Source organism: Sceloporus undulatus, chromosome 3 (assembly GCF_019175285.1).
Source record: "Sceloporus undulatus isolate JIND9_A2432 ecotype Alabama chromosome 3, SceUnd_v1.1, whole genome shotgun sequence".
Classification (NCBI taxonomy): Eukaryota; Metazoa; Chordata; class Lepidosauria; order Squamata; family Phrynosomatidae; genus Sceloporus; species Sceloporus undulatus.
The window spans coordinates 136,558,799-136,582,059 of record NC_056524.1 but is presented as its reverse complement, the minus strand read 5'-3'; the positions used below and the strand labels follow the sequence as shown (position 1 = coordinate 136,582,059).

At 40.4% G+C, this 23,261-nt stretch overlaps 1 protein-coding gene across 3 annotated transcripts in view; it reads left to right on the top strand.

Moving 5' to 3' along the window:
* The window catches only part of PCDH17 (protocadherin 17), a 195,691-nt gene extending 192,896 nt beyond the window's left edge, over positions 1-2,795 (top strand). For 2 of the 3 annotated variants that reach the window (XM_042459787.1, XM_042459786.1), the window contains one exon: positions 47-2,795. In XM_042459787.1, the coding sequence (XP_042315721.1) occupies positions 47-732 (686 nt within the window). In that variant the 3' untranslated portion in view covers positions 733-2,795. The remainder of the gene's footprint in view (positions 1-46) is intronic. The other variant, XM_042459789.1, reaches the window with a different exon arrangement.
* Positions 2,796-23,261: the final 20,466 nt, after the last annotated feature.

Below are 23,261 nucleotides of genomic sequence, written 5' to 3'. Positions count from 1 at the left end.
CGGATGATTAATGACTTAACAGTGTTGTTTCTTGTTTATTTTGCAGAACAAGAAGAGTGCATTAATTGCACAGATGAATGTCGAGTGCTTGGTCATTCTGATAGATGTTGGATGCCCCAGTTCCCCACTGCCAACCAGGCTGAAAATGCAGATTATCGAACAAATATCTTTGTCCCCACAGTGGAAGCTAATGTTGAGACTGAGACTTACGAAACTGTGAACCCCACGGGGAAAAAGACTTTTTGTACATTTGGGAAAGACAAGAGAGAGCACACTATTCTCATTGCCAATGTGAAACCTTATCTCAAAGCCAAACGTGCCCTGAGTCCTCTCCTCCAAGAGGTTCCCTCAGCATCAAGCAGCCCAACCAAGACCTGTATTGAGCCTTGCACCTCGAAAAAAGGACCACTGGATAGTTGTGAAGTCAAAACAGGAGCCTTGGCTGAACCCAGCAGCCAGTACATGACAGCTACTGACAGTCAGTATCTATCACCTAGTAAACAGTCCAGAGACGCTGCATTCATTGCATCTGATCAGATGGCTAGGGTCTTTGCTGAGGTGCATTCCCGAGTGAGCCGAGACTCCGCTGAGATGGACTCTGTACTGGAGCAGATAGACCGTTCAAACAGGGAACTAGGGAGAGAGTCAGTGGATGCCGAGGAAGTAGTGCGGGAGATTGACAAGCTTTTACAGGACTGTCGGGGAAATGACCCTGTGGCTGTGAGAAAATGAAACAAAAAAACAAAACAAAACAAAAGACAGCCTGGCATTTATTTGCTTCTTCTGCTGATTTAAAAAAAAAATCTCCCCTGGTTCTAAAATTTATACAGGGATGAACGAAGACCAATGCTGCTTTAAGGCTTTTAGTGAACATCTGAAGTGCCCACAAGTATGTTCTTTTCACTGCTCTTTCTTTTTCAGATAACACTGGTTTCGTTTTTACCAAACTTTCATTAGAACAGTGTGATGTGTGTTAAGAGAAGGGAGGAGGGTGGAAGGAAGGAAAGAAGGAAGGAAGGAAGGAAGGAAAAATTGATGCCACTTTGACAATCTAATAGAAAGTTGTAGAAAAAAGACAAATGGAACCTGATATTTTAAGACTGATAGTTGATGTTGACTTCACTGTTTACCTGTAGACCCCATAAAAAGCAGGGTGGAATAGTTCTGTGATAGGTTTCCAGCAGTCATTACATGCTTCTACTGAAAATCCCAAAACCAGAAACCAAGTAAACATACAAAAATCCCTGTAGTCAACCAAGCTACACCAAGCATTAACAGTCATTTGTGATAACCATTTCTGTATAAAGTTATCTGCCACACGCGCACACATACACACACAAAAGAAAAGAAAAACAAACAAAAAAGAGAGATAGAAAGAAACCCAAGATTCCATTCCATAGCATTGTTCAGCAAAAATATCCTGGTCATTAGTAATTCAGCTCATGTCATATTAAAGTTAAATGTAAAATGGTAGAGTCCATGTTTGTCCTGCACACGCATAAACTAACTCACATGGTAAGAAGAGGGGGAAGGGGCTTTAGTGTCCAGCAAAACTCTAGGATAGCAGTATCTTTTAAACCTGAGGCATAATATGAGATCACAAATAATAATTACCCTTTGAGGGGTAATAATAGTGGAGATAAATTAACATTATTAACACCTTTTGTAAGTCATTTGTGGACACTAAAATAGCTCAAGTGAGTGAAAACATTTCAGATATCCATGCAAATCCACTAAAATCATTTAAATGTGCAAATGTAAGAAGATTCAATGTGTTTACATCAAATGACATATTTTTATTGATTTATTGCAGATTCAGTGCATTTGAGCCAAATTGTTGAGTGTATAAGAGCTATATTGTGTATTTTATTAAATTAATATATAGTTGTGTTGCAAAAAAGAAATATTTGGGCTTATAATGTAAATGGCAAATGTTGCCTCAGTAGCTGTTGAACTCTATGAGTTTTGTTCTCCTTTTTCTTTTCTTTTTCTTTTCCTTTTCCCCCGCGGAGTGTGGAAAGCAGGGCCTCAGAGCAAAGTCTCTTGTTTAATGTATGGTCTACCAAGTACTGCAGTACATAATCTGTTCAAAATGTGTCTTGAGTGAGTTGATGGAGCTAACTGAACGGCCGGCGAATACATCCATCCGTCATGGTTATGTGCAAGTCCTTGTAGAAGCTTCTGTCGCAACCCATGTTTAATAACAAAAATTACACTTGAACCAACACCTGGAACCTCCTTGTTCTTTGCTGAGTGTTGCTCAATCATTCACAAAGACACAGACCAATCTGTTTAAATAGTATGGTCATGGTTGAATTCTCAAATTACCCTAATATTTCAAAGTTCAATACTACTCTTTGGTTCATGGAGCATGAAAATGCTTTGGTGCCCATGTGATACAAACAATCTTTTGTCTGGTTTTCTGGAAAGAGCTGTTACATTTACTAAAGTTTCAGTGTGAGCTCACAGGCCTCCCTCTGTCCCTCTTATCAGCCTATTCATTCCCTCTCTCTCTCTCTCCCTCTCCCTCCCCTCTCTGTCCTTGGCACACACTTTCCCATGTGTTGTTCTGCATTTAATTCTTTTAAAAAACTACAGCATAAATTTAATGTTTTATTTGAAATTTGTATAAGCACAACTGAGTATCAGAATTATAGCTATAGATATAAATGTTCATAAAACATTCATATAACCCCTTAGTTCATTTTCTTCCCCATGTCTATGTTTTAGGTGAGCTGTGCAACGTAGTGCCAATACATTCACTTGGGACAAAGGTGTCTTGTTACTGTGTTAAACCCTGAACTATCATTTTTTTATTAAATCTAAATGATCATATGCATTTCTTTATATGAAAAGCAAAGTTCATTCTGGTTGGCCGATTTCAAACTCCACAAAAGCTGCTCTTTTATCCTGTGGTATAGTGATGGGAGTGCTGGACTAAGATTCTGAAGACCAAGGTTTGAATCCCTGCTCAGCCATGGAAACCCACTGGGTGATCTTGGGCAAATCACACTCTCTCGGCTTCAGAAGATGGCAACGGCAAACCCACTCTGAATAAACTTGCCTAGAAAACACCATGATAGGCTCACCTTGATAGGTCACCATATGTTAGAAATGATGTAAAAGCACAGAACAACAACAAGCTCTACTAAAGAATCAACAGATTAGTATAGAAATCCTTTACTGACCACTCTTTTGGGGAGGGGGGACAAAACCACAGCTAAAAATCACAGCCTTTTGTAATCTTAAAACAGCAATTATGAAAGGAGCTCTTGGATCCCTTCACATTAAGTTCACAATCCAGCTGTTTTCATACTCATATGAGTCTGACTTATAGGAGTAGGAGCTACCTCATTCCCTCATGTGTAACTTCTGGTAACATTTCCAGCAGCAACCCTTAAGGCATGTTCTTTTCTGAGATATTTGTCACACCTCTGCTCTTGTCCCCAGACTCTTCATGCTAGCAGTGTCCATGTGAGCAATTAGAACACAAAGAGGCAGCCAGGAAAAAAAAGTCTTCAGAAAAACTAACAGATTTTATTATAGGGCAAATTATAATATGTAGAAGGTAAGAACCTGACACTCCAGGCCTTCTCTCGGTTTGAAATGGGGAAAGGGAGGGAAGACCAAGGTGGTTCAGCCATGGCATTTGGACACTGAGGCTTCTTGCCAACAAAGGCAAGCTGGCAGGATCAGGGGGAGAGTAGCAATGGCAGAACAGCAAGGACCTCAAGCCCTTGAAGGAACTGCTTCTGGCTGCTTACAAGAGACATGGAAATACAATAGTTCTCTCATTCTCCCTTACAGTTGCGGAAGATAAAAGGGTGCATCATGAGCCACTGAGGATCAGGGACAGGAACCACCAGTTCTCTGTTGCCCTTGGTTTTCTGGGCAAGTAAAAGATGCAGTGGGGAGCCATTCTGACCACCAGTCCATGTACTTCCAACAGAGAAGCTGGGTCTCCTGGAAGAGTGGCCTAAGTCATTTTGCCTGGGTGGACAGTGGAGCTGGAGCAGAAAGCCATGTTTCATCTCAAAGGCTAATGTTATTTTTGTTTGGGAGGCAGAGGAGTCCACATATGCTTCCCCTCTCCTCCCTTCCTTGGGTAAAATGTACTCGGTGTGTCATTGTGTATGTCAGAAAAATAGCATCAAGCATGTAGTGTTTTGCTAGCTATGTAATTATTCGACAGAGACTAAACCAGGCTGTATAAATGACGTTAAGTGTTGGAGGCATCTGCATTTTCTAAATGGTCTCTGCACTAACTAACCAATTGTACAGTTTACTGTTATGTGTCTGAAGACATAACTACCCTTCCCTATAAAGTGCTCCAAGAAGGGTGTTTATCCATGTAAAAAAGGAATTTAGCTTAAGGCATTATGTCAGTGATGATTTACTAGCTCTAGCTGTTTAACACATTATCTGTATTTAGTTCTGATTATTTATTTACCAGTGCAATGCAATACTCAGGAGTCACGGCTGTAAAGCTCAGTTTAGGAAACCTTGCTTTTATTTAATGTACCTGTCAGTAGATAGTTACTGGCATGCTACACTGCTATGGAGTGCTATCTTTCACCTTGCCTTGGCATACGTGAAGCAGAAAATGTGTGATACAGCAAGGATGCACATTTACAACAGATTCACACAGTCACTTATTGAACAAAAGACCAAGTAATCAATCACTTGAATGTGGATGAGTCATCACAGATCAGACACTGTTGCTGGAACATATGCATCAGTCTGAATCATCAGGCTTCATGTGTGGTATCTGGACTATTCAGGTTAGGAATACAGGTGAAGGGCAGGATGTTTGAATGTTACAAACGCTTTTTAAAATTACTCCCTCCAGGAAGGTTAGTCACCCTCTCTCTAATGTAGTACATTTCTTTCATTTCAGAATTCCAATTAATGTTGAACTGAGGGGAAAAAACAAATTGCCTCTCCACTTAGGCACCCCATTCACAAAAGAGGGGACTCTGATTTGGCTTTAAGGAAACATTGCCAGTTGCCTTGCCTCACATGGGAATATGATTGTCACTGCTACCACAGAAACAGTTTTAATTGTTTTGCTTTTCTCTAGCAAGACGTAGCAAAGTATAGGTAGATGAAGGGAATGCTATGGATATAGTATATCTTGATTTCAGTAAGGCCTTTGACAATGTTCCCCATGGCATTCTTGCATACAACCTTGTAGAATGTGGGCTAGACAAGTCAACTGGTATGTGGATCTGTAATTGGTTGACCGGCCGAACCAAAAAGGTACTCAACAATGGTTCCTTTTCATCCTGGAGAGAAGTGACCAGTGAGGTCCCACAGCGGTCTGTCCTGGGCCCAGTGCTATCTCTGTCAATGACTTGGATGACAGGATTGGGAGCACACTTATCAAATTTGCAGATGACACCAAATTAGGAGGAGTAGCTAATAATCTAGAGTATAGGATCAAAATGCAAAATGACCTGAATAGAGTAGAAAGCTGGGCCAAAGCTAATAAAATGAACTTCGACAGGGAGAAATGTAAGGTACTGCACTTAGGTCAGAGAAATGAAATGCACAGATATAGGATGAGGGACTCCTGGCTGAATGAAACTACATGTGAAAGTAATGTAGGAGTCCAAGTAGACCATAGTGTGATGCAGCAGCTAAAAAGACCAATGCAATTTTAGGCTGCATCAATATAAGTATAATGTCTAGATCAAGGGAAGTAATAGTGCCACTCTATTCTGCTTTGGTCAGATCCCACCTGGAATATTGCATCCAGTTCTGGGTACTACAATTCACAAAAGATGTTGAGAAACTGGTGCATGTACAAAGGAGGGCAACTAAAATGGTGACGGGTCTTGAAACCATGCCATATGCCTTAGGGAGCTGGGGATGTGTAGTCTGGAGAAGAGAAGGTTAAGAGGTGATATGATAGCCCTGAGTAAATATTTGAAGGGATGTCATATTGAGGATGGAGCTGGCTTGTTTTCTGCTGCTCCAGAGAATGGGACCCAGAACAATGGATATAAGCTACAGGAAAAGAAATTCCACCTCAACATTAGGAAGAACTTCCTGACAGAAAGGGCTGTTTGACAGTGGAACACACTCCTTCCTCAGAGAGTGGTGGAGTCTCCTTCTTTGGAGGTCTTTAAACAGAGGCTGGATGGCCATCTGTCGTGGATGCTTTGAGTGAGAGTTCCTGCATGGCAGGGGATTGAACTGAATGGCCCTTTTGGTTTCTTCCAACTCTATGATTCCATGAAAGTCTACTACACTGTGAAGAGCTCTACCTCTTGTCCAGCAATCTTCAAGTGCCGAAGACCAAATGTTGGGATGTCAGGTGATAAATATAGTGTACTACTCTACGTTGAAATGTCCTTATATTGTCAAATCATTGGACTATCCTTCCTCTATGAAAGTGGCTCAAGCAAGGCCTTTCCTACTGTTGTCCTAGTTAGTTACCTAGTGATTAGATCTAGGCCGTTCTACATGCAAATGCTTTCCATGGAGTTACAGATCCACTGCACAACATTATTCATACTCTTATAGCTCTGTGAACGAGGGGTGAGGGAGGGATCACAAACTGTTTGACCTTGCCTCTAATGGCACACACCGTTTATTTTGAAATAAAACTGCAATGGCAATATTTTCTTACAGACTTAAAGGATCTGATGCATTTGGGTTATAATGGAGAAGGCAGACATGATTAAGAGTGAAATCCAAACATTGTTATATAGTGTCAGAACATGATTCATCAACATTATCACTGATGGCACAGTTATTGAGGCATAATTCAAGAAGTATTCCAGGTATATTTATAGTGACATCACATAACATGTCTGCTAAGGAGTAAGCTTCATTGGATTCAGTTGGACTTTCTCCAAGGTAAGTGAGAAACAGCCTCTACAGACCTCAGGGCAGAGTGGGGGCATGGCATCCACACAGCACACGCCTGATACTGCTGGTCTGTACAGGTTGTTTCTCACTTACCTTGGAGAAAGTCCAACTGAACCCAATGAAGCTTACTCCTTAGCAGAGATGTTATGTGATGCTACCTGGAATACTTCTTGAATTATGCTTCAATAATTGTGCTTTCAGTGATAATGTTGATGAATCATGTTCTGACACCATATAACAATGTTTGGATTTCCCTCTTAATCATGTCTGCCTTCTCCATTATAACCAATGCTGCCTCCATCATGCTGTGCACCTGACCACAGTTGTGTACATATACAAGTATGATTGCATGGCATTCTGTGTTAAATATGTGTCTGGATAGTCATACGCAGGGCTTTGCCTTCTTTGAACCTACTTTCTCCTAAAACAGCACACAACAATGATGTAAATATCATTATTATACCATTGTTTGCTTTTTATAAATGGAGTTAATCTATGTGAAGATAATGGCCTGCATGTGGTGCAAAATTAATTTCCTTTAGTTTACACAAGATGAATTGCATCTGCATTGTGAAAAAACATACTTTTGAGGATAAAGATGGTGCAAGAAAGTGAAAATTACTCAGGCCTAAAGGGGAAAAAAACATATTACTGACCCTATTTGTACAAAGGCCTTACTTCTGAGTAAACATGGTTAGGCTATTTCTCTCTCTCCCTTTCATATAAAAAATTGAATTGATACCTTATAGGTAGGGAAGAAAAAACTGGTTATGACATTGCAATGTAGTTGTCTCCACTGTTCAAACAAAACACCTTGTTTGCTTTGAATTGGTGGTGATCTGGACACATGACATTTTGACCAATTCAGAACAGGTGATGGCACCTGAGGGTATTAACATACAAGGAAAAATAATATTGATTTTTTTCAGGAGTTTCCTGGAAAATTTGGATGTTTATGTGTAACTGTAGGATTCAGATTGGCAGTGGAGGGAGAAACTTGTAGTTGGAGTAGAACAGACAGGCGTTTTAGCAATCATATTATGGTCCCTGCCAGGAAGTGACAACTCTCATAAGATTGCAAATTCATGCATCTTGCTTGGCATTTTTAAAAATTTGTGTGCATAACTGGGTATCAGCATATCTGCTTGGTAGTAATTTATACCTGCATTTGCACACCTCTGATTAACTGCTTGGATTAGCCTTAATGATGGCTGAAGGCCATTTCTCCTATGGTTAGAAGAAGAAGAAGAAGAAGAAGAAGAAGAAGAAGAAGAAGAAGCAGACAGACAGACAGACAGACAGACAGACTGTCCTGGAACAAAGTGGAAATGCATATTTTCACATGCATGATGGACAGGGTGAAAAAATAAATAAAGCAGAGGGGCCATGGATGTTTGGCTGAAAATGATGCAGGGAAACAATGCATCATTTTACAATGAGGTGGCCTCAGAATGGGAGAATGCATGGTGGATTAAGCCAAATTTACTGCAATTTGCCTCATTGTTTATAGTAATTGTGTAGATATGCCCAGGGTTGCTGTAAATTTGGAAAACCTAGGTCCCACCCAGATTTTACAGCAAGTGTAGACTTGCCCTGAATATCATCTTAATTATGTTATATCTTGATCCTGAACAAGTCAAAAAAGATGGGAACACTATTAAAAAATAAGGCAACTGGGTCACAGTGAGTTCGACATGATCTTCTGTTACACTCCACTAATGAGAAAAAAAGAAAGTGGTAGCAATGGTTGTACCACAGACTTCAGGAGGTATACAGAGGAAATAAAGAAGAAGAAACAGACACTGGTAGAGACTGAAGATGACTGGTAAATGTGATTAACAACTGGGTGATCATGACTAGTAGTGAATCTGGGACACACATACTCAAAAAATGGACCAGGCATTCAATGTAGGAGTATGGTAGAGGAAGCAATGGGTTCATGGCAGTACAACAAGCTTACACATCTCTGCAAGCTTTTAAAAATGTATTGGGGGTGGTCTGTGGTTGATGAGGATAAGTGAAAAGCCTCTGAAAAAGTTTTCCAAGTATGTGCCCCTCCCCAGTTATTTCACCTTCATCCACATATGACAAGAGATGTCTCAGAGCAGGTCTCAAAGCACCTGGCAGCTTTAGAGAGGGCCCTATGACTGACAACAACCTCATGTTCCCCCATACCCCACCATGTTGGAAACACACAAGCACACAGGATATGGGTTATCTAATTTTACCTAATGTTTTGGAGCAGGCAGGGACCTAGCCAGTCCAGTGAAGCTGTACCTGTCTCTCAAGGCTGTCAGACATGGCAGCATGGATTAGTTTAAAATCAGTATGTCTTACAAATATGGTCCTTCGAGGTCCATGGGGTTAACTTGGGACTCTAGTGCACAGGGGGAGGAACAATTGCCTATTGCACCCACAAAAAAGCAGGCCTGCAAACAGCTATGACTTGGTCAGCAAATGTAGTTTAACTGTTTCAGCCTCACAGAAGCACAGTGGCAAATCCCTTCTAAAGAAATTTGTCAAGTAAACCCCATGATAGGGTTGCCTTAGGATGGCATAAGTCAGAAATGACTTGAAGGCACACAACAACAACAGGGAATGAGAGAAAAAGATAGGGGAAGAGTTCAATAATTAGAAAGAGGGAAACCTAAGAAAGAGTAGGTGGATTAGACCTGGCCCAAAATCTGGATCTCAGGTTTCTTTATGCTGCAGTCATATTTAAGAGTGTAAAGTTGGCTTGCCTTTTCACTGAGTTAGTACACTGACATTATTTACCACTATTATTTAATTCATGGGAACTTCAATGGCTTTTAGCATGAATTACTTAGTAAAAAGGTTGTAATCAATCAAATCTTTTGCATCTCAGTTTTTGTCGGGTATGGCTGTTCTGTACACTGGGATCTGCTGCAAATCCAGTTATGTATGTAGGCCATTACCTAGCCAGACACATGCAAGAGGATGCATCTCATACCAGACGTAGAGCCCGTACAGATAGGACAAAATAAAGCTGCTTTGGGTCACTTTTGGAGGTATGCTGTTTAAATGATCTTAAAGAAGCCAGAAGACATGCCAAAGCCACACTCCAGTCCTAAGGATATAGGCCTGCTCAGACTTCTGGAAGCTTGGTGAGGTGCAGTAGCAAGGGCAACTGCGTTTTCACTTGCCCCCAGCACTCTTTGGACAGTGAAGGGGATTACCTGGTTCAGATAGCAGCAGGCTCTTTGGGGTGGTTGGCCTTTACCAGTGGCCCACATTTTACAGTTCTTTAATCACCCAAGGGACAAAAAGAGTTATCACTAGAGTCAATTTTCATATAGCAGAGATGATGTTAGAATTCCCATAGTGCTGGTGGCATGGTCCAGGAGGAGGAAAACAGTGGTCAGTAGTCATGAAGCCCTCTCTCCAGCTGTATTGAGGGGTTTGAGTAGCCTTTGGACCATTGTCTGCTCCTCACATTATGAATTTTTGTTGTTTCATGCTGTTTCCTTTATAGCTTTTTCAGAACTTTGTGTTTTAGTGAGTCAGCGGTGGCATCCATGGGGGATTGTAAGGCACTTGAATTGAGAAATGTTCAGCTGCTTAAGTGGTTCTTACTATTCATTCTCTAATATTAAGCGGTCCTTACTATTTGTTCCCTAAGATAGACTAGAGAATAACTGGAAGAACTCTTTAATTAGCCCTTGTAGAGTTTGGGCATTATGCCCTGTATTTACATTCCTGTAATTTTGTGAGCTAGGGGCTCTCAAACAGGTGGTCATGACTATTAGTGCATCTGGGACAAAATATGTCATCTTTAACCTTATGTTTCTAATTGAATTTTAAAACAAACATTCCCATCTCTTAATACCAACTGAGGAGGATGGAGTACCTGTCACACTGAAGTTGCAATGGAGCACCAACGGTTATATACCAATTGTGAAATATGCCCTTCTGAGGAAGTACTGCTGGAAGAAGCATGAATGACTGGTATTCTCCCCACTCCCATTCTTCTAGGCCTGTCTCTCTCAGTTAGGGTTTGGAATCCTGAGAGAGGAAGCTGGAGTTCAGTGGGGGAGATAGTTAGGATTAGAGACTGAGGGAACAGTATTTTGATAATAGACCAAGGAAGGGTCTGTTAAGTCCAGAGAGGAACAATATTAGTTCTGTAGAATCTAGAGATGAGAGACTCAGTGTAGCCAGACTCAGAAAGAAGGGTTTGGGTTACATAATTTCTTGAGTGATAGTATAGCCTGTGCGGCTGAGTTATTATTAGAAAGTTAAAACCAGCCTTGTATATATGTAACAAAAGAAGACATAGTAACAACTTTATGTCAAAGTTACCTTTGCCTATTCTGTGTTAAAATAAACTTTTATTCTGTCAACATGGGTGTCCCCAAGAAGCATAAAGGGGGGAAACAGTTCATATGCCTTGTTACAACACACCACTAGAATATCTGAACTGGTTCTTATTTATAGGATATACTGCTGGAACAGTACTGCACATAGACTGATAGCCTAGCCATACTTACTTTGAATTTGATTATGTTCAGTGGAGCTGTTTCCTAACCTGTGTGCATAAGATTAGAGTCTTGTGCACTTTAATACTGGACAGTGAGATTTAAAGCCAGGTTATAGTGATATGGATTATTTCCTGTACTGTGTATACATACTTTAACATAAAACCAGAGCTTGGAAATTTTATTTTTATGGGCTACAGATCCAAAGGATTTTGAAGAGCTGCATGAAAAGGAAAAAATCCCCTGTCTAAAATGAATCAACTAATAGGGGAAAAAATTATATACCATGCAAAAAATAGAAAGTTAGTTGTACAAATGAAAGCCTGATAAGCAACATACACCTACAACAGGTAATGTAAGTTATTTAACAAGATTTGAGGTTAATACTTTAGTCAAGACAGGTGTCTATCATCTAATGTCAAGAAAAAAATGCCTTCCTTGGAAACCGCACCATGTTCAATGTGCTGTACAAATACTGGTAACAGAACCCAATATTTCATTCAGCCCAGGCTTTCAGGCTCTGTTGCCTAATGGAATAGAAGTTGCTGAGGTCAATGAGTAGTTTGATGCTTGGCAATAATATGCACCCTCTCGTGGTCACCTAATTACATAAAGTGACATCAGGAGGCATTTATCAGTGCATTAATGTGAAAGCAGATTGACTATTGAGACCTACTGAATTGAAGTATCATGGACTGAAACCTAGTTAAGGCCTTGACTGTCTTGGCTCACTCCATCTTTCAAGGCTGCAGCTTCCATGCTCCATACAGTACAAAGAGTCACAACAAATGATTGGTGACTGTTTCAAATACATACGAGCAGTCTACCTGGTAAACCTTATTGCCATTATGACTGTTCAATGGCTATTTTTAATATGACATATCTGGAAAAAGGGTCTATTCACAATACTAATAACAGCTACTAAGAGGAGAGTAGTAATAAAGCAGTTACCATTGTGGCCTTGTCTGCTCTTGCCTTCATTAATATGGAAGAGGCATAAAACACACACCACCGAGACTCCAATGGTAATTAGGAAAAGCAACTGTGACATTGCAGCAGTTGCATCTAGTTGCTGGGCTGCCAAAAGAAAAAGAAAGTTGACAGTTCCTGCTCCCTTCATTAGGAATGTGTAACTGTTCATTCTCGACAGGAAAGCAGCAGCAAATTTCCCAGCCTGCTGGGTAGGTTTGTATTCTAAGCCATGGCTTTGGTAAAAATCCTACCCCTTGTTTTGTGCCTAAGAATATGGCACTGTGGTCTTTGGTTTCATACATGGGTGGCAAGTATACTCTCTAAGTCCTTACCATAAATGATCTTTCATTACAAAGACATTGCAAAGCAGAAAACAATCAAGAACCAGCATCAAAGGGGGAAAAGAAACTAATGATTATGGGTTCCTGATGACTATTTCAGAGAAAAATAACTCCCCCTTATATTCGCAAGACGTTGCAGAGTACCTACTGGAAGGTTATGGATCTATTTATTCCTTCCTGAGTATATTATTTAAGGATTGCAACCAATCCAGATAAGAGTGATTGATTTCTATAGCACCTCTTCTAAAGTTTGTCAGACTGTTAAACTGATAGCAACAACATTATCAGTTTTTTCCTCCCTTTCTAAAAAGCCATCACTATATTTTAATCCTTGTTTTGTCTTTTCATTTTCTCCTTTATTGGGTAGTCTGTGTTGCATTTAGACCTAGAGGTGGGCTGGGTCTTAAAAAGGGGTGGGTGGGTTAGTTTTATCACAAAATGTGATACAATGATTATATCTACAAATAATTCCATGACAGAAAAGGAAACATTCACGAATTTAATATTGCTAGAAGAGTATGATTATGAAACTTGCATCTTTAAAAAAGTGACCCAAAATCTTCTTCAGAGTGGCAAATGATACAACTACAAGAGAAAGAATCCTAGCTGTAAATGAAAGAAAATGAAGGAGTGAAGGGTATTCATCTTTCTCAGTCCTGGGACACTGGATTGTCTGGAAGATTGCCTGCTGCAATATGTGCCTACTTAAACTTTAACATCTTCAAAAGCCATGTCCAAGTGCCTCGCCTCAATAAGCCAAGGTTGGTGATCACTAGGGAGAGGATATTATCAGTGGCAGCCACCAGGTAGAGGACAGGCCTACCATTTAACCCAGCATAATCTTTATAGTATTTTTAGCATCAAGTGATGACTTTTTTATTCACTCAGACATTACAAATAAAATATTTGTATACATATTGTAACTATATTCTAAATTTATGTCTTCTGCTTTAGGTTTTCATGTATTATTAAACTTGATCTTAATGATACTTTTAATGTGAACTTCTGCTATAAAACAACAGATTATATATAAATAGAGCAAACAAATAAACAAATAAAACAGATACATAACATGAACAAAACAAACTAAAATAGATTTGGAGCACAGGCAGTGTGTGTGTACGTATGTACCTTCAAATCATCTGTTGACTTATGGCAATTCCATGAATTTCATAGGGTTTTCTTAGTCAAGGAATACTCAGAGGTGGTTTTGCCAGTTCTTCCCTCTTAAATATAGTCTACAGAATGTGATATTCATTAGTGGTCTCCCATCCAAGTATTAGCCAGGGCTGACCCTGATTAGCTTGCAAGATAAGATGGGATCTAGTGCCTTTAGGGTATATAGGCCCTGTACAGGCAGTAGCACCATGATATATCAATGTTTGTAGCATGCACACTCTATTTACCTGCAAAAATCTATAATTAAATTATAAAATTAATATTAAATAATTTGTTGAGTTATGAACAAAAGTAAGTCTATAAAAATAGGTGTTAACCCAAATTTTGAAAAGAGATCTGCTCATGGAGAGATCATTCCAATCACAAGCAGTTAGTGAAGGCATTCTGAATTGTATTTAGACGACAGGAGGAATTGAACCAGAAGTCCTAGCAGTGTAGGCCATCCTTCTTCAGTGAGTAGGTAGAGTCACCAAACTAGAATGCAAACAAATGCAAGATGGGTTGTAACAATGACAACAGCAACACACACACACACACACACACACACACTTCTTTGTTTGGGGTATTTTTGATGTTTTTCAAGAGAGAAACAGATGGGTATGTGTCTCCCATGTTGGCCTTGGCTAAAGGTCTACCTTTGCTCTGAAAATGTTGAAAACCACTGGTTTAGACAGGCGTTGGCAGGTCATTAACTCAGCTCCTAATTCTCATCTTCCAGTGAAGATGATAGGACTAATCTGCTTTGCAGGAGTGTTTAACATCTGGAAGTGGGAGGGGGGGTGTATGTGAAATACATTAATTAATTGAAAGCCGAAGCAGTGGTTATTTGGACTGGAACAGTGCAGTGGCTCATTGCACTAGAAATTATAAAAAAGTAAAATCTCAAAACTTGTGCATATATAATGTTTTGAACACTGGGCCAATGTGTTGAAGTGCCTCCCATCTAATTATTACTTTAGCTGAAGCCTTTTGTTGGTTTGGGCTGTTTGTCTGAGTCTGAGCTTTGTTGAGCTACAGGTAGGAAGCCCATTCATCTATCCATACACCGTATTCTTTTTTGATGCAGTATGACACACAAACAAAACTGTTCTGTATCTAATTAGCTCTTACCTCTGGACACAGAAGAAGAAAGGAAAAACAGAAAAAGCTCCATTGTCTCTCCCCTTTCGCTTTCAGCTGCATGGGCCTGCTTTTCAATAGGCTGCCTTCCAGACTCCAGCAAGCTGCTGTCTGTGAGGTGTCCTGCCAGAATATGCCTTGTTAGACATGAGGAGGTTTTGGTGTCTTGCTGCCATCATCCGTCTTTACAATTCATAGCTTGGCTGCTTCCATGCTACGTGAAGCAAACAGTGCAGAAGTACTCCTTGTTTTGTAGCCGTCCCAAAATCCAGAGTTCACTGAATTCACATTTGCAAAGTAAGAGAAAAAAACAAAAACAACACCCATTGAAGTTGACCATCTAGGGTGCTCTCTCTGTGCTTATGAATCTCTATATATGTCTGTTCATCCATAGGACAATGTGCCTTTTTCCAATCCCTTCTGGGTCAGAGAAACAAAAACAGCTTGAAGTGTATTCCTTCCATTGGTTATGTATCCCTACAGGCTGAATTTCACTGACTGTAATGGGGCAATGCCCATCTGCAGCTTGAGCTGTAAAAGGTCAGCATGGTAGCAGTAGCGTGTGCAGAAATGGATCAGGAACTTAATGAGCCATCGTGAAGTCTTTTGAGACATATTTTCCATGATGCTTGCAGTACTGGGGAAGAAATAATAATCACACAGCTCTTCCCATCTTGCCTTATGCATATGTTAACAAAGCCAGCTTGCTGGCATCTTTCATTCCAGCAGAAGACAAATGCTTCCCTCCGTGGACCTTCCAGATTTTTCTAACTTCTTTAGAAGCCATTCTGAAAGGCAACAGTCAATTTTTGTTTTCTTTCAACAACAAAAGCTATACATTTTGATTATTACAGCTCCAGCCTTAAAAAAGCAAGGTTTAATTTTTAAAAGAGAAAGAGAGAGAGAGATGGGGGACCTAGATTTAGCTCTCAAATTAGGCTTAATCTTATTTGCAGTTGACACTATCAAATTTTACAATAATTTGACTGATTTAAAGCAACGAACATATAAAGAATAACCTATAATACAAACCAAAACTCAAATATGAACTATGATGAAAGGCAGCCATCTCCTAAAGCCATTGTTGAAACATCTGCCATTGAAAGTTATAATCTATTTTTAGGACAAAATCTACCACAGAGCCAAGTGTGCTTAAGGCCATTGATTTCATGGGCTTATCTTTGTGCTAAGTGCACTTAACCCTGTGTTGGACTCAGTGTGTTAAATGCTGTATATTGTGTCTGGCCTCATCCCTTAATCATTTTCACTAAGGTTGCCCAGAGAAGTAGCATGGCAGAGAACAAAAACCTGATGAAGCTGTTCACCAATCATTAGACCTATATGGGACCCACAAGGGTCTATCAATAGTTGATCTAATTAAGCCAGCAAGTAGCTTATATAATCAAACTGGGCCTTCAAGAGGTTCTTAAACCTTGAATGGGGGGTTCTTAAACCTTGAGTATGCCCTAGTAGGCCTGGTAGACATCTTTCATGTTTAGGCTGTGGTTAGGCCTTTGTAGGAACAAAAAAAAAACCAAACTAAAGGATTCTATCAAAGAAAATAATGTGTGTAAAATATAACCCACTTCCAATTACCAAAAGACATCTCTATACAGAAATAAGGGATAAAATAAACACTGGAGTGAATAGTCCAGTATAATGTCAAAAACGGTATAAATACCCCACTGAAAAATGAGCAATTGCAAAAAATATATAAAATATCCAAACTCAAGGCCAGAGTTATCTGACCCTGGAACAGGAAAGTCAATAAAGTTTCTCAAAGGGTCAGATAACTCTAGCCTTGAGTTTGGATATTTTATATATTTTCTGTACAGAGGTGTCTTTTGGTAATTGGAAATGGGTTATATTTTACACACATTGTTTTCTTTGATAGAACCCTTTAGTTTGGTTTTTTGTTCTTATATCTGGGTTTTTTTGGTAGGGTCCTTTGTTGATTTGCTTTACATAGGCCTTTGCAGGGCCATAGGTTGGCTACTCTAAGCCATAATCAACCGATCATGGCTTAGAGTAGCCAGCCTATGGCCCTACAAAGGCCTAACCACAGCCTAAACGTGAAAGATGTCTACCAGGCCTACTAGGGCGTACTCAAGGTTTAAGAACCTCCCTATCTAACCCAAGCCTACAAAGGCCAAATAAAATCTACAAAGGCCCAAGAGGATCTAACCAAGGCCTAGGATGGCCTACAGGAGTAACCAATGTCCCATGGCAGCCAAGTGGGCTTAACTGGGGCTTACAAACCCAAAAGCAGCCTATGTCATAAGTGTGTGTGTGTGTGGGGGGGGGAACAAGCCCAATTGGTGCTCACAAATATAACGGGCCTAACTGGGCCTCACAAGGGTGAAAGGAATGAAAAGATCTGAAAGAAAGCCAATGTCATGGTCAGCCAGGCTGAGGACTTGGAGGATGAGGCTGAGTTTGTCCCTCAGGTGCAGGTGGAACCTGAGGCTGAGCCAGGCCCTAGCTCTGCCCTGCCACCTTCAACAGAATCAGCTGAGCCAGGCCCTAGTTCTACTTTGCCAATTCCAGCAGAGCCTGAGGCTCAGCAGCCCAGCCTCCCCCCAGCAGATTCCAGGCCTGGGAGACAGAGGAGCAGGACAAGCAGGTACCTACCTTCAGCCAAAAAAGGACAAAAAGGGCATGACTCCACCTTTCCCGGAGGTTATATGAGAAACATTCAGCAATCACCAAACATCTGTGATTAGGGCCAACATAAACAGCTGTGAGACACCAAGCTTCTCCGTCACAGTCTATCTGCATTCCCTGGTGAAAGTGTCTGGATCTGACTCCCTTGGACTTGGTTGCCTGAACCCTTGCTTCCTAGACCTCGGATTGACCTAGAACTCTTGACCCTGGACAGGACCCGCTAACCTACTCTCTGGAACTCTTGACCCTGGACTGGACTCGCTGACCTGCTCTCTGGAATCCTGGACCCTGGATTTGCCCCTGGTTTTGTTCTGTTGGACACTGGACTGGTACTGTGCTCTTAGATTTGTTTTCTTGCTGCTCCAAAGCTTTGTATGTGTTTGCCTCAGTCTTATCAATTATTCTGTTGGCTGCTTTCCTGGACAGCCAAATAGAGCCTACAGGCTTACAAAGGTTGACCATGTGGCTGAGACCTATGGGCCTCATCAGATCTCTACAAATCTACAGTGCTATATAAATAAAGCATAATAATAATAATAATCTCTGAAGCTCTGGTGACACCACCACCTTCAGCCCCAGAGACCATCCGAGTGTCCCCAAGCCTAATAGCGGCCTATAGCCTAAGCTAATACTTGACCTTCTGACCAGCCCTCTTAACATATATTACTCAAGGATTAAGAAATACAGGAGGATGAAAGAAAGAAGCAAGGCTTACTGCCTCTCAGCTGTTTGTTTTGAGCATCTCCCAAGCAAAACACTGTCACAAGTCTGGAAGCACCATAAGAGGGGCCAAAACTGGTTCCCACCGCCACCACATTGTCCATCTCAAAGAACCCATGGACAGCAACAATTGGAAACCCACCACCTGCTAGCCTCCCCAAATCACTGCTAACAAACCATCTTGACCATGCCACATGATCTTCTCCAGCTGATGATGGTCAATAAAACAGGGGGAAGATGGGCAGCCAGCACCTTTTTAACCTCCCCAGGCTTCATGCCCCAAGCTCACCATCATGGTGCAGTAGATGTTTTTATATTTGGCCTCTTTCCCAACAAAGATGCCTCCCAACCTACAGAATGGGAGACAAATTCTCAAACATGAAAGCCACCCTTTCACAAATGTCTTTCAGTAGTACCTCATTTCCTCAGATGCCTCAACTGTTTTGTCTAAGGAGGTACCTCCCAACCCACTTTAAAATCTGGTGTTAAATAAAAAAATATGTGACAGTTCTACACTTCTGAGTAACTGAAGCTGTTTAATTACCAGTAGTGACACCAAAAAACTTCAACCTGTTTTACACAAGGGTGTAATTCTTCACTAACTTCATTCTCAAATGAACATTTTTTCCCATTGTGAGAATGTATTTGAAAACTGCCATTTCTGAAAACTATTCTCATTTTGGGCTTATTCTGTAAAGAAAATGTACATTTTCTCATGGATAACAACATGTTTTGCATAAAAATAATAATTCTATATAGAAAATAATATTGCATACATCAAAGTGTATATTTTGTGTATAAGTCCCCAGTTTCTGCATTTTGTGTTGTGTTTGCAGAAAATAATGTTTTCTTGTTGTGCAGAAAAAGCTCAAAACTGCAAAAATTCTCATCAATCTATAAATCTCTTCATCAGAATTTCCCAACACTCCAGAACCATATTTTTTCAATATTTTTTAAAATATTCTTCACATCTCTAGTTTTATATTGCAACTATGTATACCTACCTGAATGTGAGTCTCACCGATCATAGTGATACTAAGGGGAGAAACAGATGGCCCCAAAGGGGCAATGTGATGCCACCCCTGAAACAGGCAGACTGGGGCCATGGCAACCACATGCCGTGGCCTCAATCTGGCCAGCTTCCAACCCAAATAAGAGCAGAAAAGTCAGCTCCTATTTGGGGGGGAAAAATCTGCCCATTTACCTCTAGAGCTGGCTTTTTAAACCGGCTCTGGGGTGAGTGGCATCTCAACGCCACACCCCTAAATCAACCAGAAGATGGCTGGCATGTAATCCCCAGCACAGCTTCTAGGTGACCCGGGGACATCTTCTGTCTAAACGCATTGAGCCAGACCTTTAGAATCCTGTTTCTATTCCAAACAAGATGAGGCTCACTGAATTAATGGAATTTTCATAAGTTTTGACTTACCATTGAACAATTGATTCAGTTGATCTACTTTAGCTGAGACTAGCAATAGGATTCAGGCCTGATTAAGCATGTATAGAGTAACAGTGTAAACTTCTTTTGAAAGGGCAGAACATTTTGAACATCAGATACAGCCATTATGGAGATCAATGTAGTTGCATTTAATCACCTACATGGTAGCAGTACTTCACCCTAGATAAGTATCAACATTTTCAACTTCTGATGGATATTGGGAACAATGAAACAGTTATTTTTATCCCATAGCTTTGCAACACTTAGTACTCCCATCCTAGAATGATGAGAAAATGCAGGTTTTCTGCAAAAGTTACGAAGCTTGACCAGAAAACCACATCATTTTCTGGAAACCACATAACTGATCCTGAGAACTGTGCAGTCTTCGCTAAAGCAAGAAAGAAAGAAAGAAAGAAAGAAACCTTTCAGCTTTCATCATGAAAAGTGTGAAATATTCAACATGATAGAGGCTACTGCTTCAGTCATCCTGAGTTTCTTTTCCTGCTGTGTAACATTTGCATTGTGCAACATTCAGACTAGTAAAGCATCAGCTATGAAATCAAACATTTAACCACAATTGTTTTTACAGGGGTATAGTGTGATTTATTTATTTATTTCCCAAGTACATAGTGTGTGTGTGGGGGGGGGGCACAAGTGGTTGTTGTTGTTTTTGTTGTTCCTCAGAATGTTCGCACAGTTTTTTTAAACCTTTAGTGAAAATACTGTGTCCATCGGTTTTTATTGTTGTTGTATGCTTTCTAGTCATTTCCATCTTACGGCAACCTAAAGGTGAATTCATCATGGGGTTTTCTTGGTGAAATATTTCAGAGGGGGTTTGCCATCGTCAGCCTCTGGGGCTAAGAGTGTGTGACTTGCCCAAGGTCCATAGCTGAACAAGAATTCAAACCCAGTTCTCCAGAATCATAGTTCAACACTCTAACCACTACATTGCATTGGCTCTCTCTCTTGGGCCCAGGATACTTGGAGGACCGCCTCTCCCCATATAATCCGCCCCACACACTCAGGTCAACAGGGATGAAATTGTTGGAGGTCTCAGCAACACGCCATGTGAGGACCTCACAGAGGGCATTCTCTATCGTGGCCCCCAGATCTTGGAATAGTCTCCCAGATGAGCTCCGCTCCACCACATCTTTAGCTCTTTTTAAAAAGAACCTGAAGACGTATTTCTTTTCCCAAGCCTTCCCACCGTGAAAAATCATTTTTTTCTCTTACCCCTTTTCATTGATGACCCTGGAATGTATATATCTACTTCCCCTTCTATCTGGCCCTTTTGTTGTTAGTATCACTGTGTTGTTTTTAATGTTGTTTTAATTGATTTTATTGGAATGTTTTTTATATATAATTGTTCGCCGCTTTGATCAAAATTTTGGAAAAGCGGGTTACAAATAAACTATATTATTATTATTATTATTATTATTATTATTATTATTATTATTTACTGCAATTTCTCAAATTCCTGTGCCGTTTTTTCAAAATCTGTGCAGTCGATGTTTTTCTAGGAACAAAAGGTTCATGCAAAGTTGTGGGAGTTGTCATCATACCATTGCATTTCCCTCACAGGTTTCTTGACGTCTTGGGAGCTCCAAATTCAATCCCATTTGGGAAATTGAGAAATTACATATGATTTCTCCATGTGAACCTGACCCAGTGATGAAAATAGGGAGACAGCAGTAACAGATATTTATATAGGAAGCATGTGGCTGAATTTCATGTCTGAATTGACTAACAAATGTGTTTGTCAGAGAGGCTTGGATGGCCTCTGATACTTCAGAGTGAAAGTTTGAACTCCTGACCATAGGAAAAGTGAGTGTGTGTGTGTGTGTGTGTGTGTGTGTGTGTGAGAGAGAGAGAGAGAGAGAGAGAGAGAGCAAGGCATCTCTGCCTGCTTTCTTTCTCTATAAACAAGAAAAATATGTAGAGAATCTGTTTGTAAGTAATGGATAATGCCACCCTCCCCCCCCCAGAGGTACAGAAATGGTTTTGAAAAAAAATTCATGTGTCTCAGTGGCCAATTACAGTTAGTAACTTTTTCTTGGGGCTTTGACCTGTCCAATAAAATACATGTTAGAAAACAGGGTTTAAGGATGTCTGTTTTCACAAGTTGCTTCAATAGGTATTTAGCAGTGGATTAGTAACTATTAATAAGCCTTTATCTTTTGCACCAAGATAAGCTGCTTATGCTCATCTAGGCAATGATTTGCCCCCCACTTGTATGCCAGACCAAAGAAATCGGCTCAGACACCCTTAAATGCTTCAATGCTGCCTCAAACCATGGAAGCTAGCAAATTCTACTAACACATCTGTACGCTGGCCTGCTTTTGTCTAACAAAACTGTAATATCAATCCCAGGCCTTGTAAAGCTACTTAGAGACAGGCTGTCCAGTGATTACATGCTGTTGTTTTTAGACCCATGAATCTCTATTCCACATTCCTAAAAGTAGTGCACTATTCCCAAACAGGAACCATTAGAGAATTAACGTCTGTCAACATTTTCTGAACCGCATCATGTGGAGAAACATCAGTCTGTGACAATTATGATACCTGGATAAAGATAACCACAATATTGTACTAATGGACTCATCAAGCAATCCTGGGTGAACTGATGCTTTCCCCCCCCAAAATGACTGTTCTATTCTTGCCCATTAAGCTTATAAAACCAATTATCACCAAATTGGTAAGTCTTAATAGCACTAAAAGCCCATTACAGCCTTCATTTTAGGTTTACACAGAGCTGACGAGAGCAGGGTCAGAGACAGCACTACCTTTGGGAAACAGGAGTTTTGTGTTCATGACACCTTTTGCAGACAAAGTGAAATGCCAGGGACTTGTTAGGTCAGTCTAAAAATGAAAGGAGGCTAGAGAAATTGCAAGGGAGGGAGGGAAGCCGACTAGACAGAGGTGGGTGAGGAACATCTGAGATAAGCTCTCATCATGTCTGAAGAGCTTTTCTGGATCTTTGCCAGCTTGAATGTCGGATCAAGAATGTAAAGCAGAGACAGCTTTGCTGATAACAGGAGATTATTTCAGTCTGAGGTGCTGCTCACATCACCCCAGGCTTGGATTGCTTCCAGATCTTGGCCCAGAAAGAGAACATGCATCAGTGAGAAGCCACCAGAGGCAGCTGATGGAAGATGACATTCTTGCAGTGTCCTACAAGCTTCAGAAGATATCTAGCTTAATTTAACAATTGCTACTTATGCAGGGTTAAATATGACACAAAATATTTAACTAAAATCTTTGAGGTCACATTAACTAACTTTAAAGGGAGGGGAGAAGAAAAGGGGGGAAATAAGAAAGAGATTTGAAAATTAATAAATCATTTTCTTTGTACACAGTTTGTTCTTTGCAAGGCAGATTCACAGATTGCCTTTTGTCACAACTGTAATATCATAAACAAGAATGTCTAATCAGAAATATGATTTTTAATAATGAAAT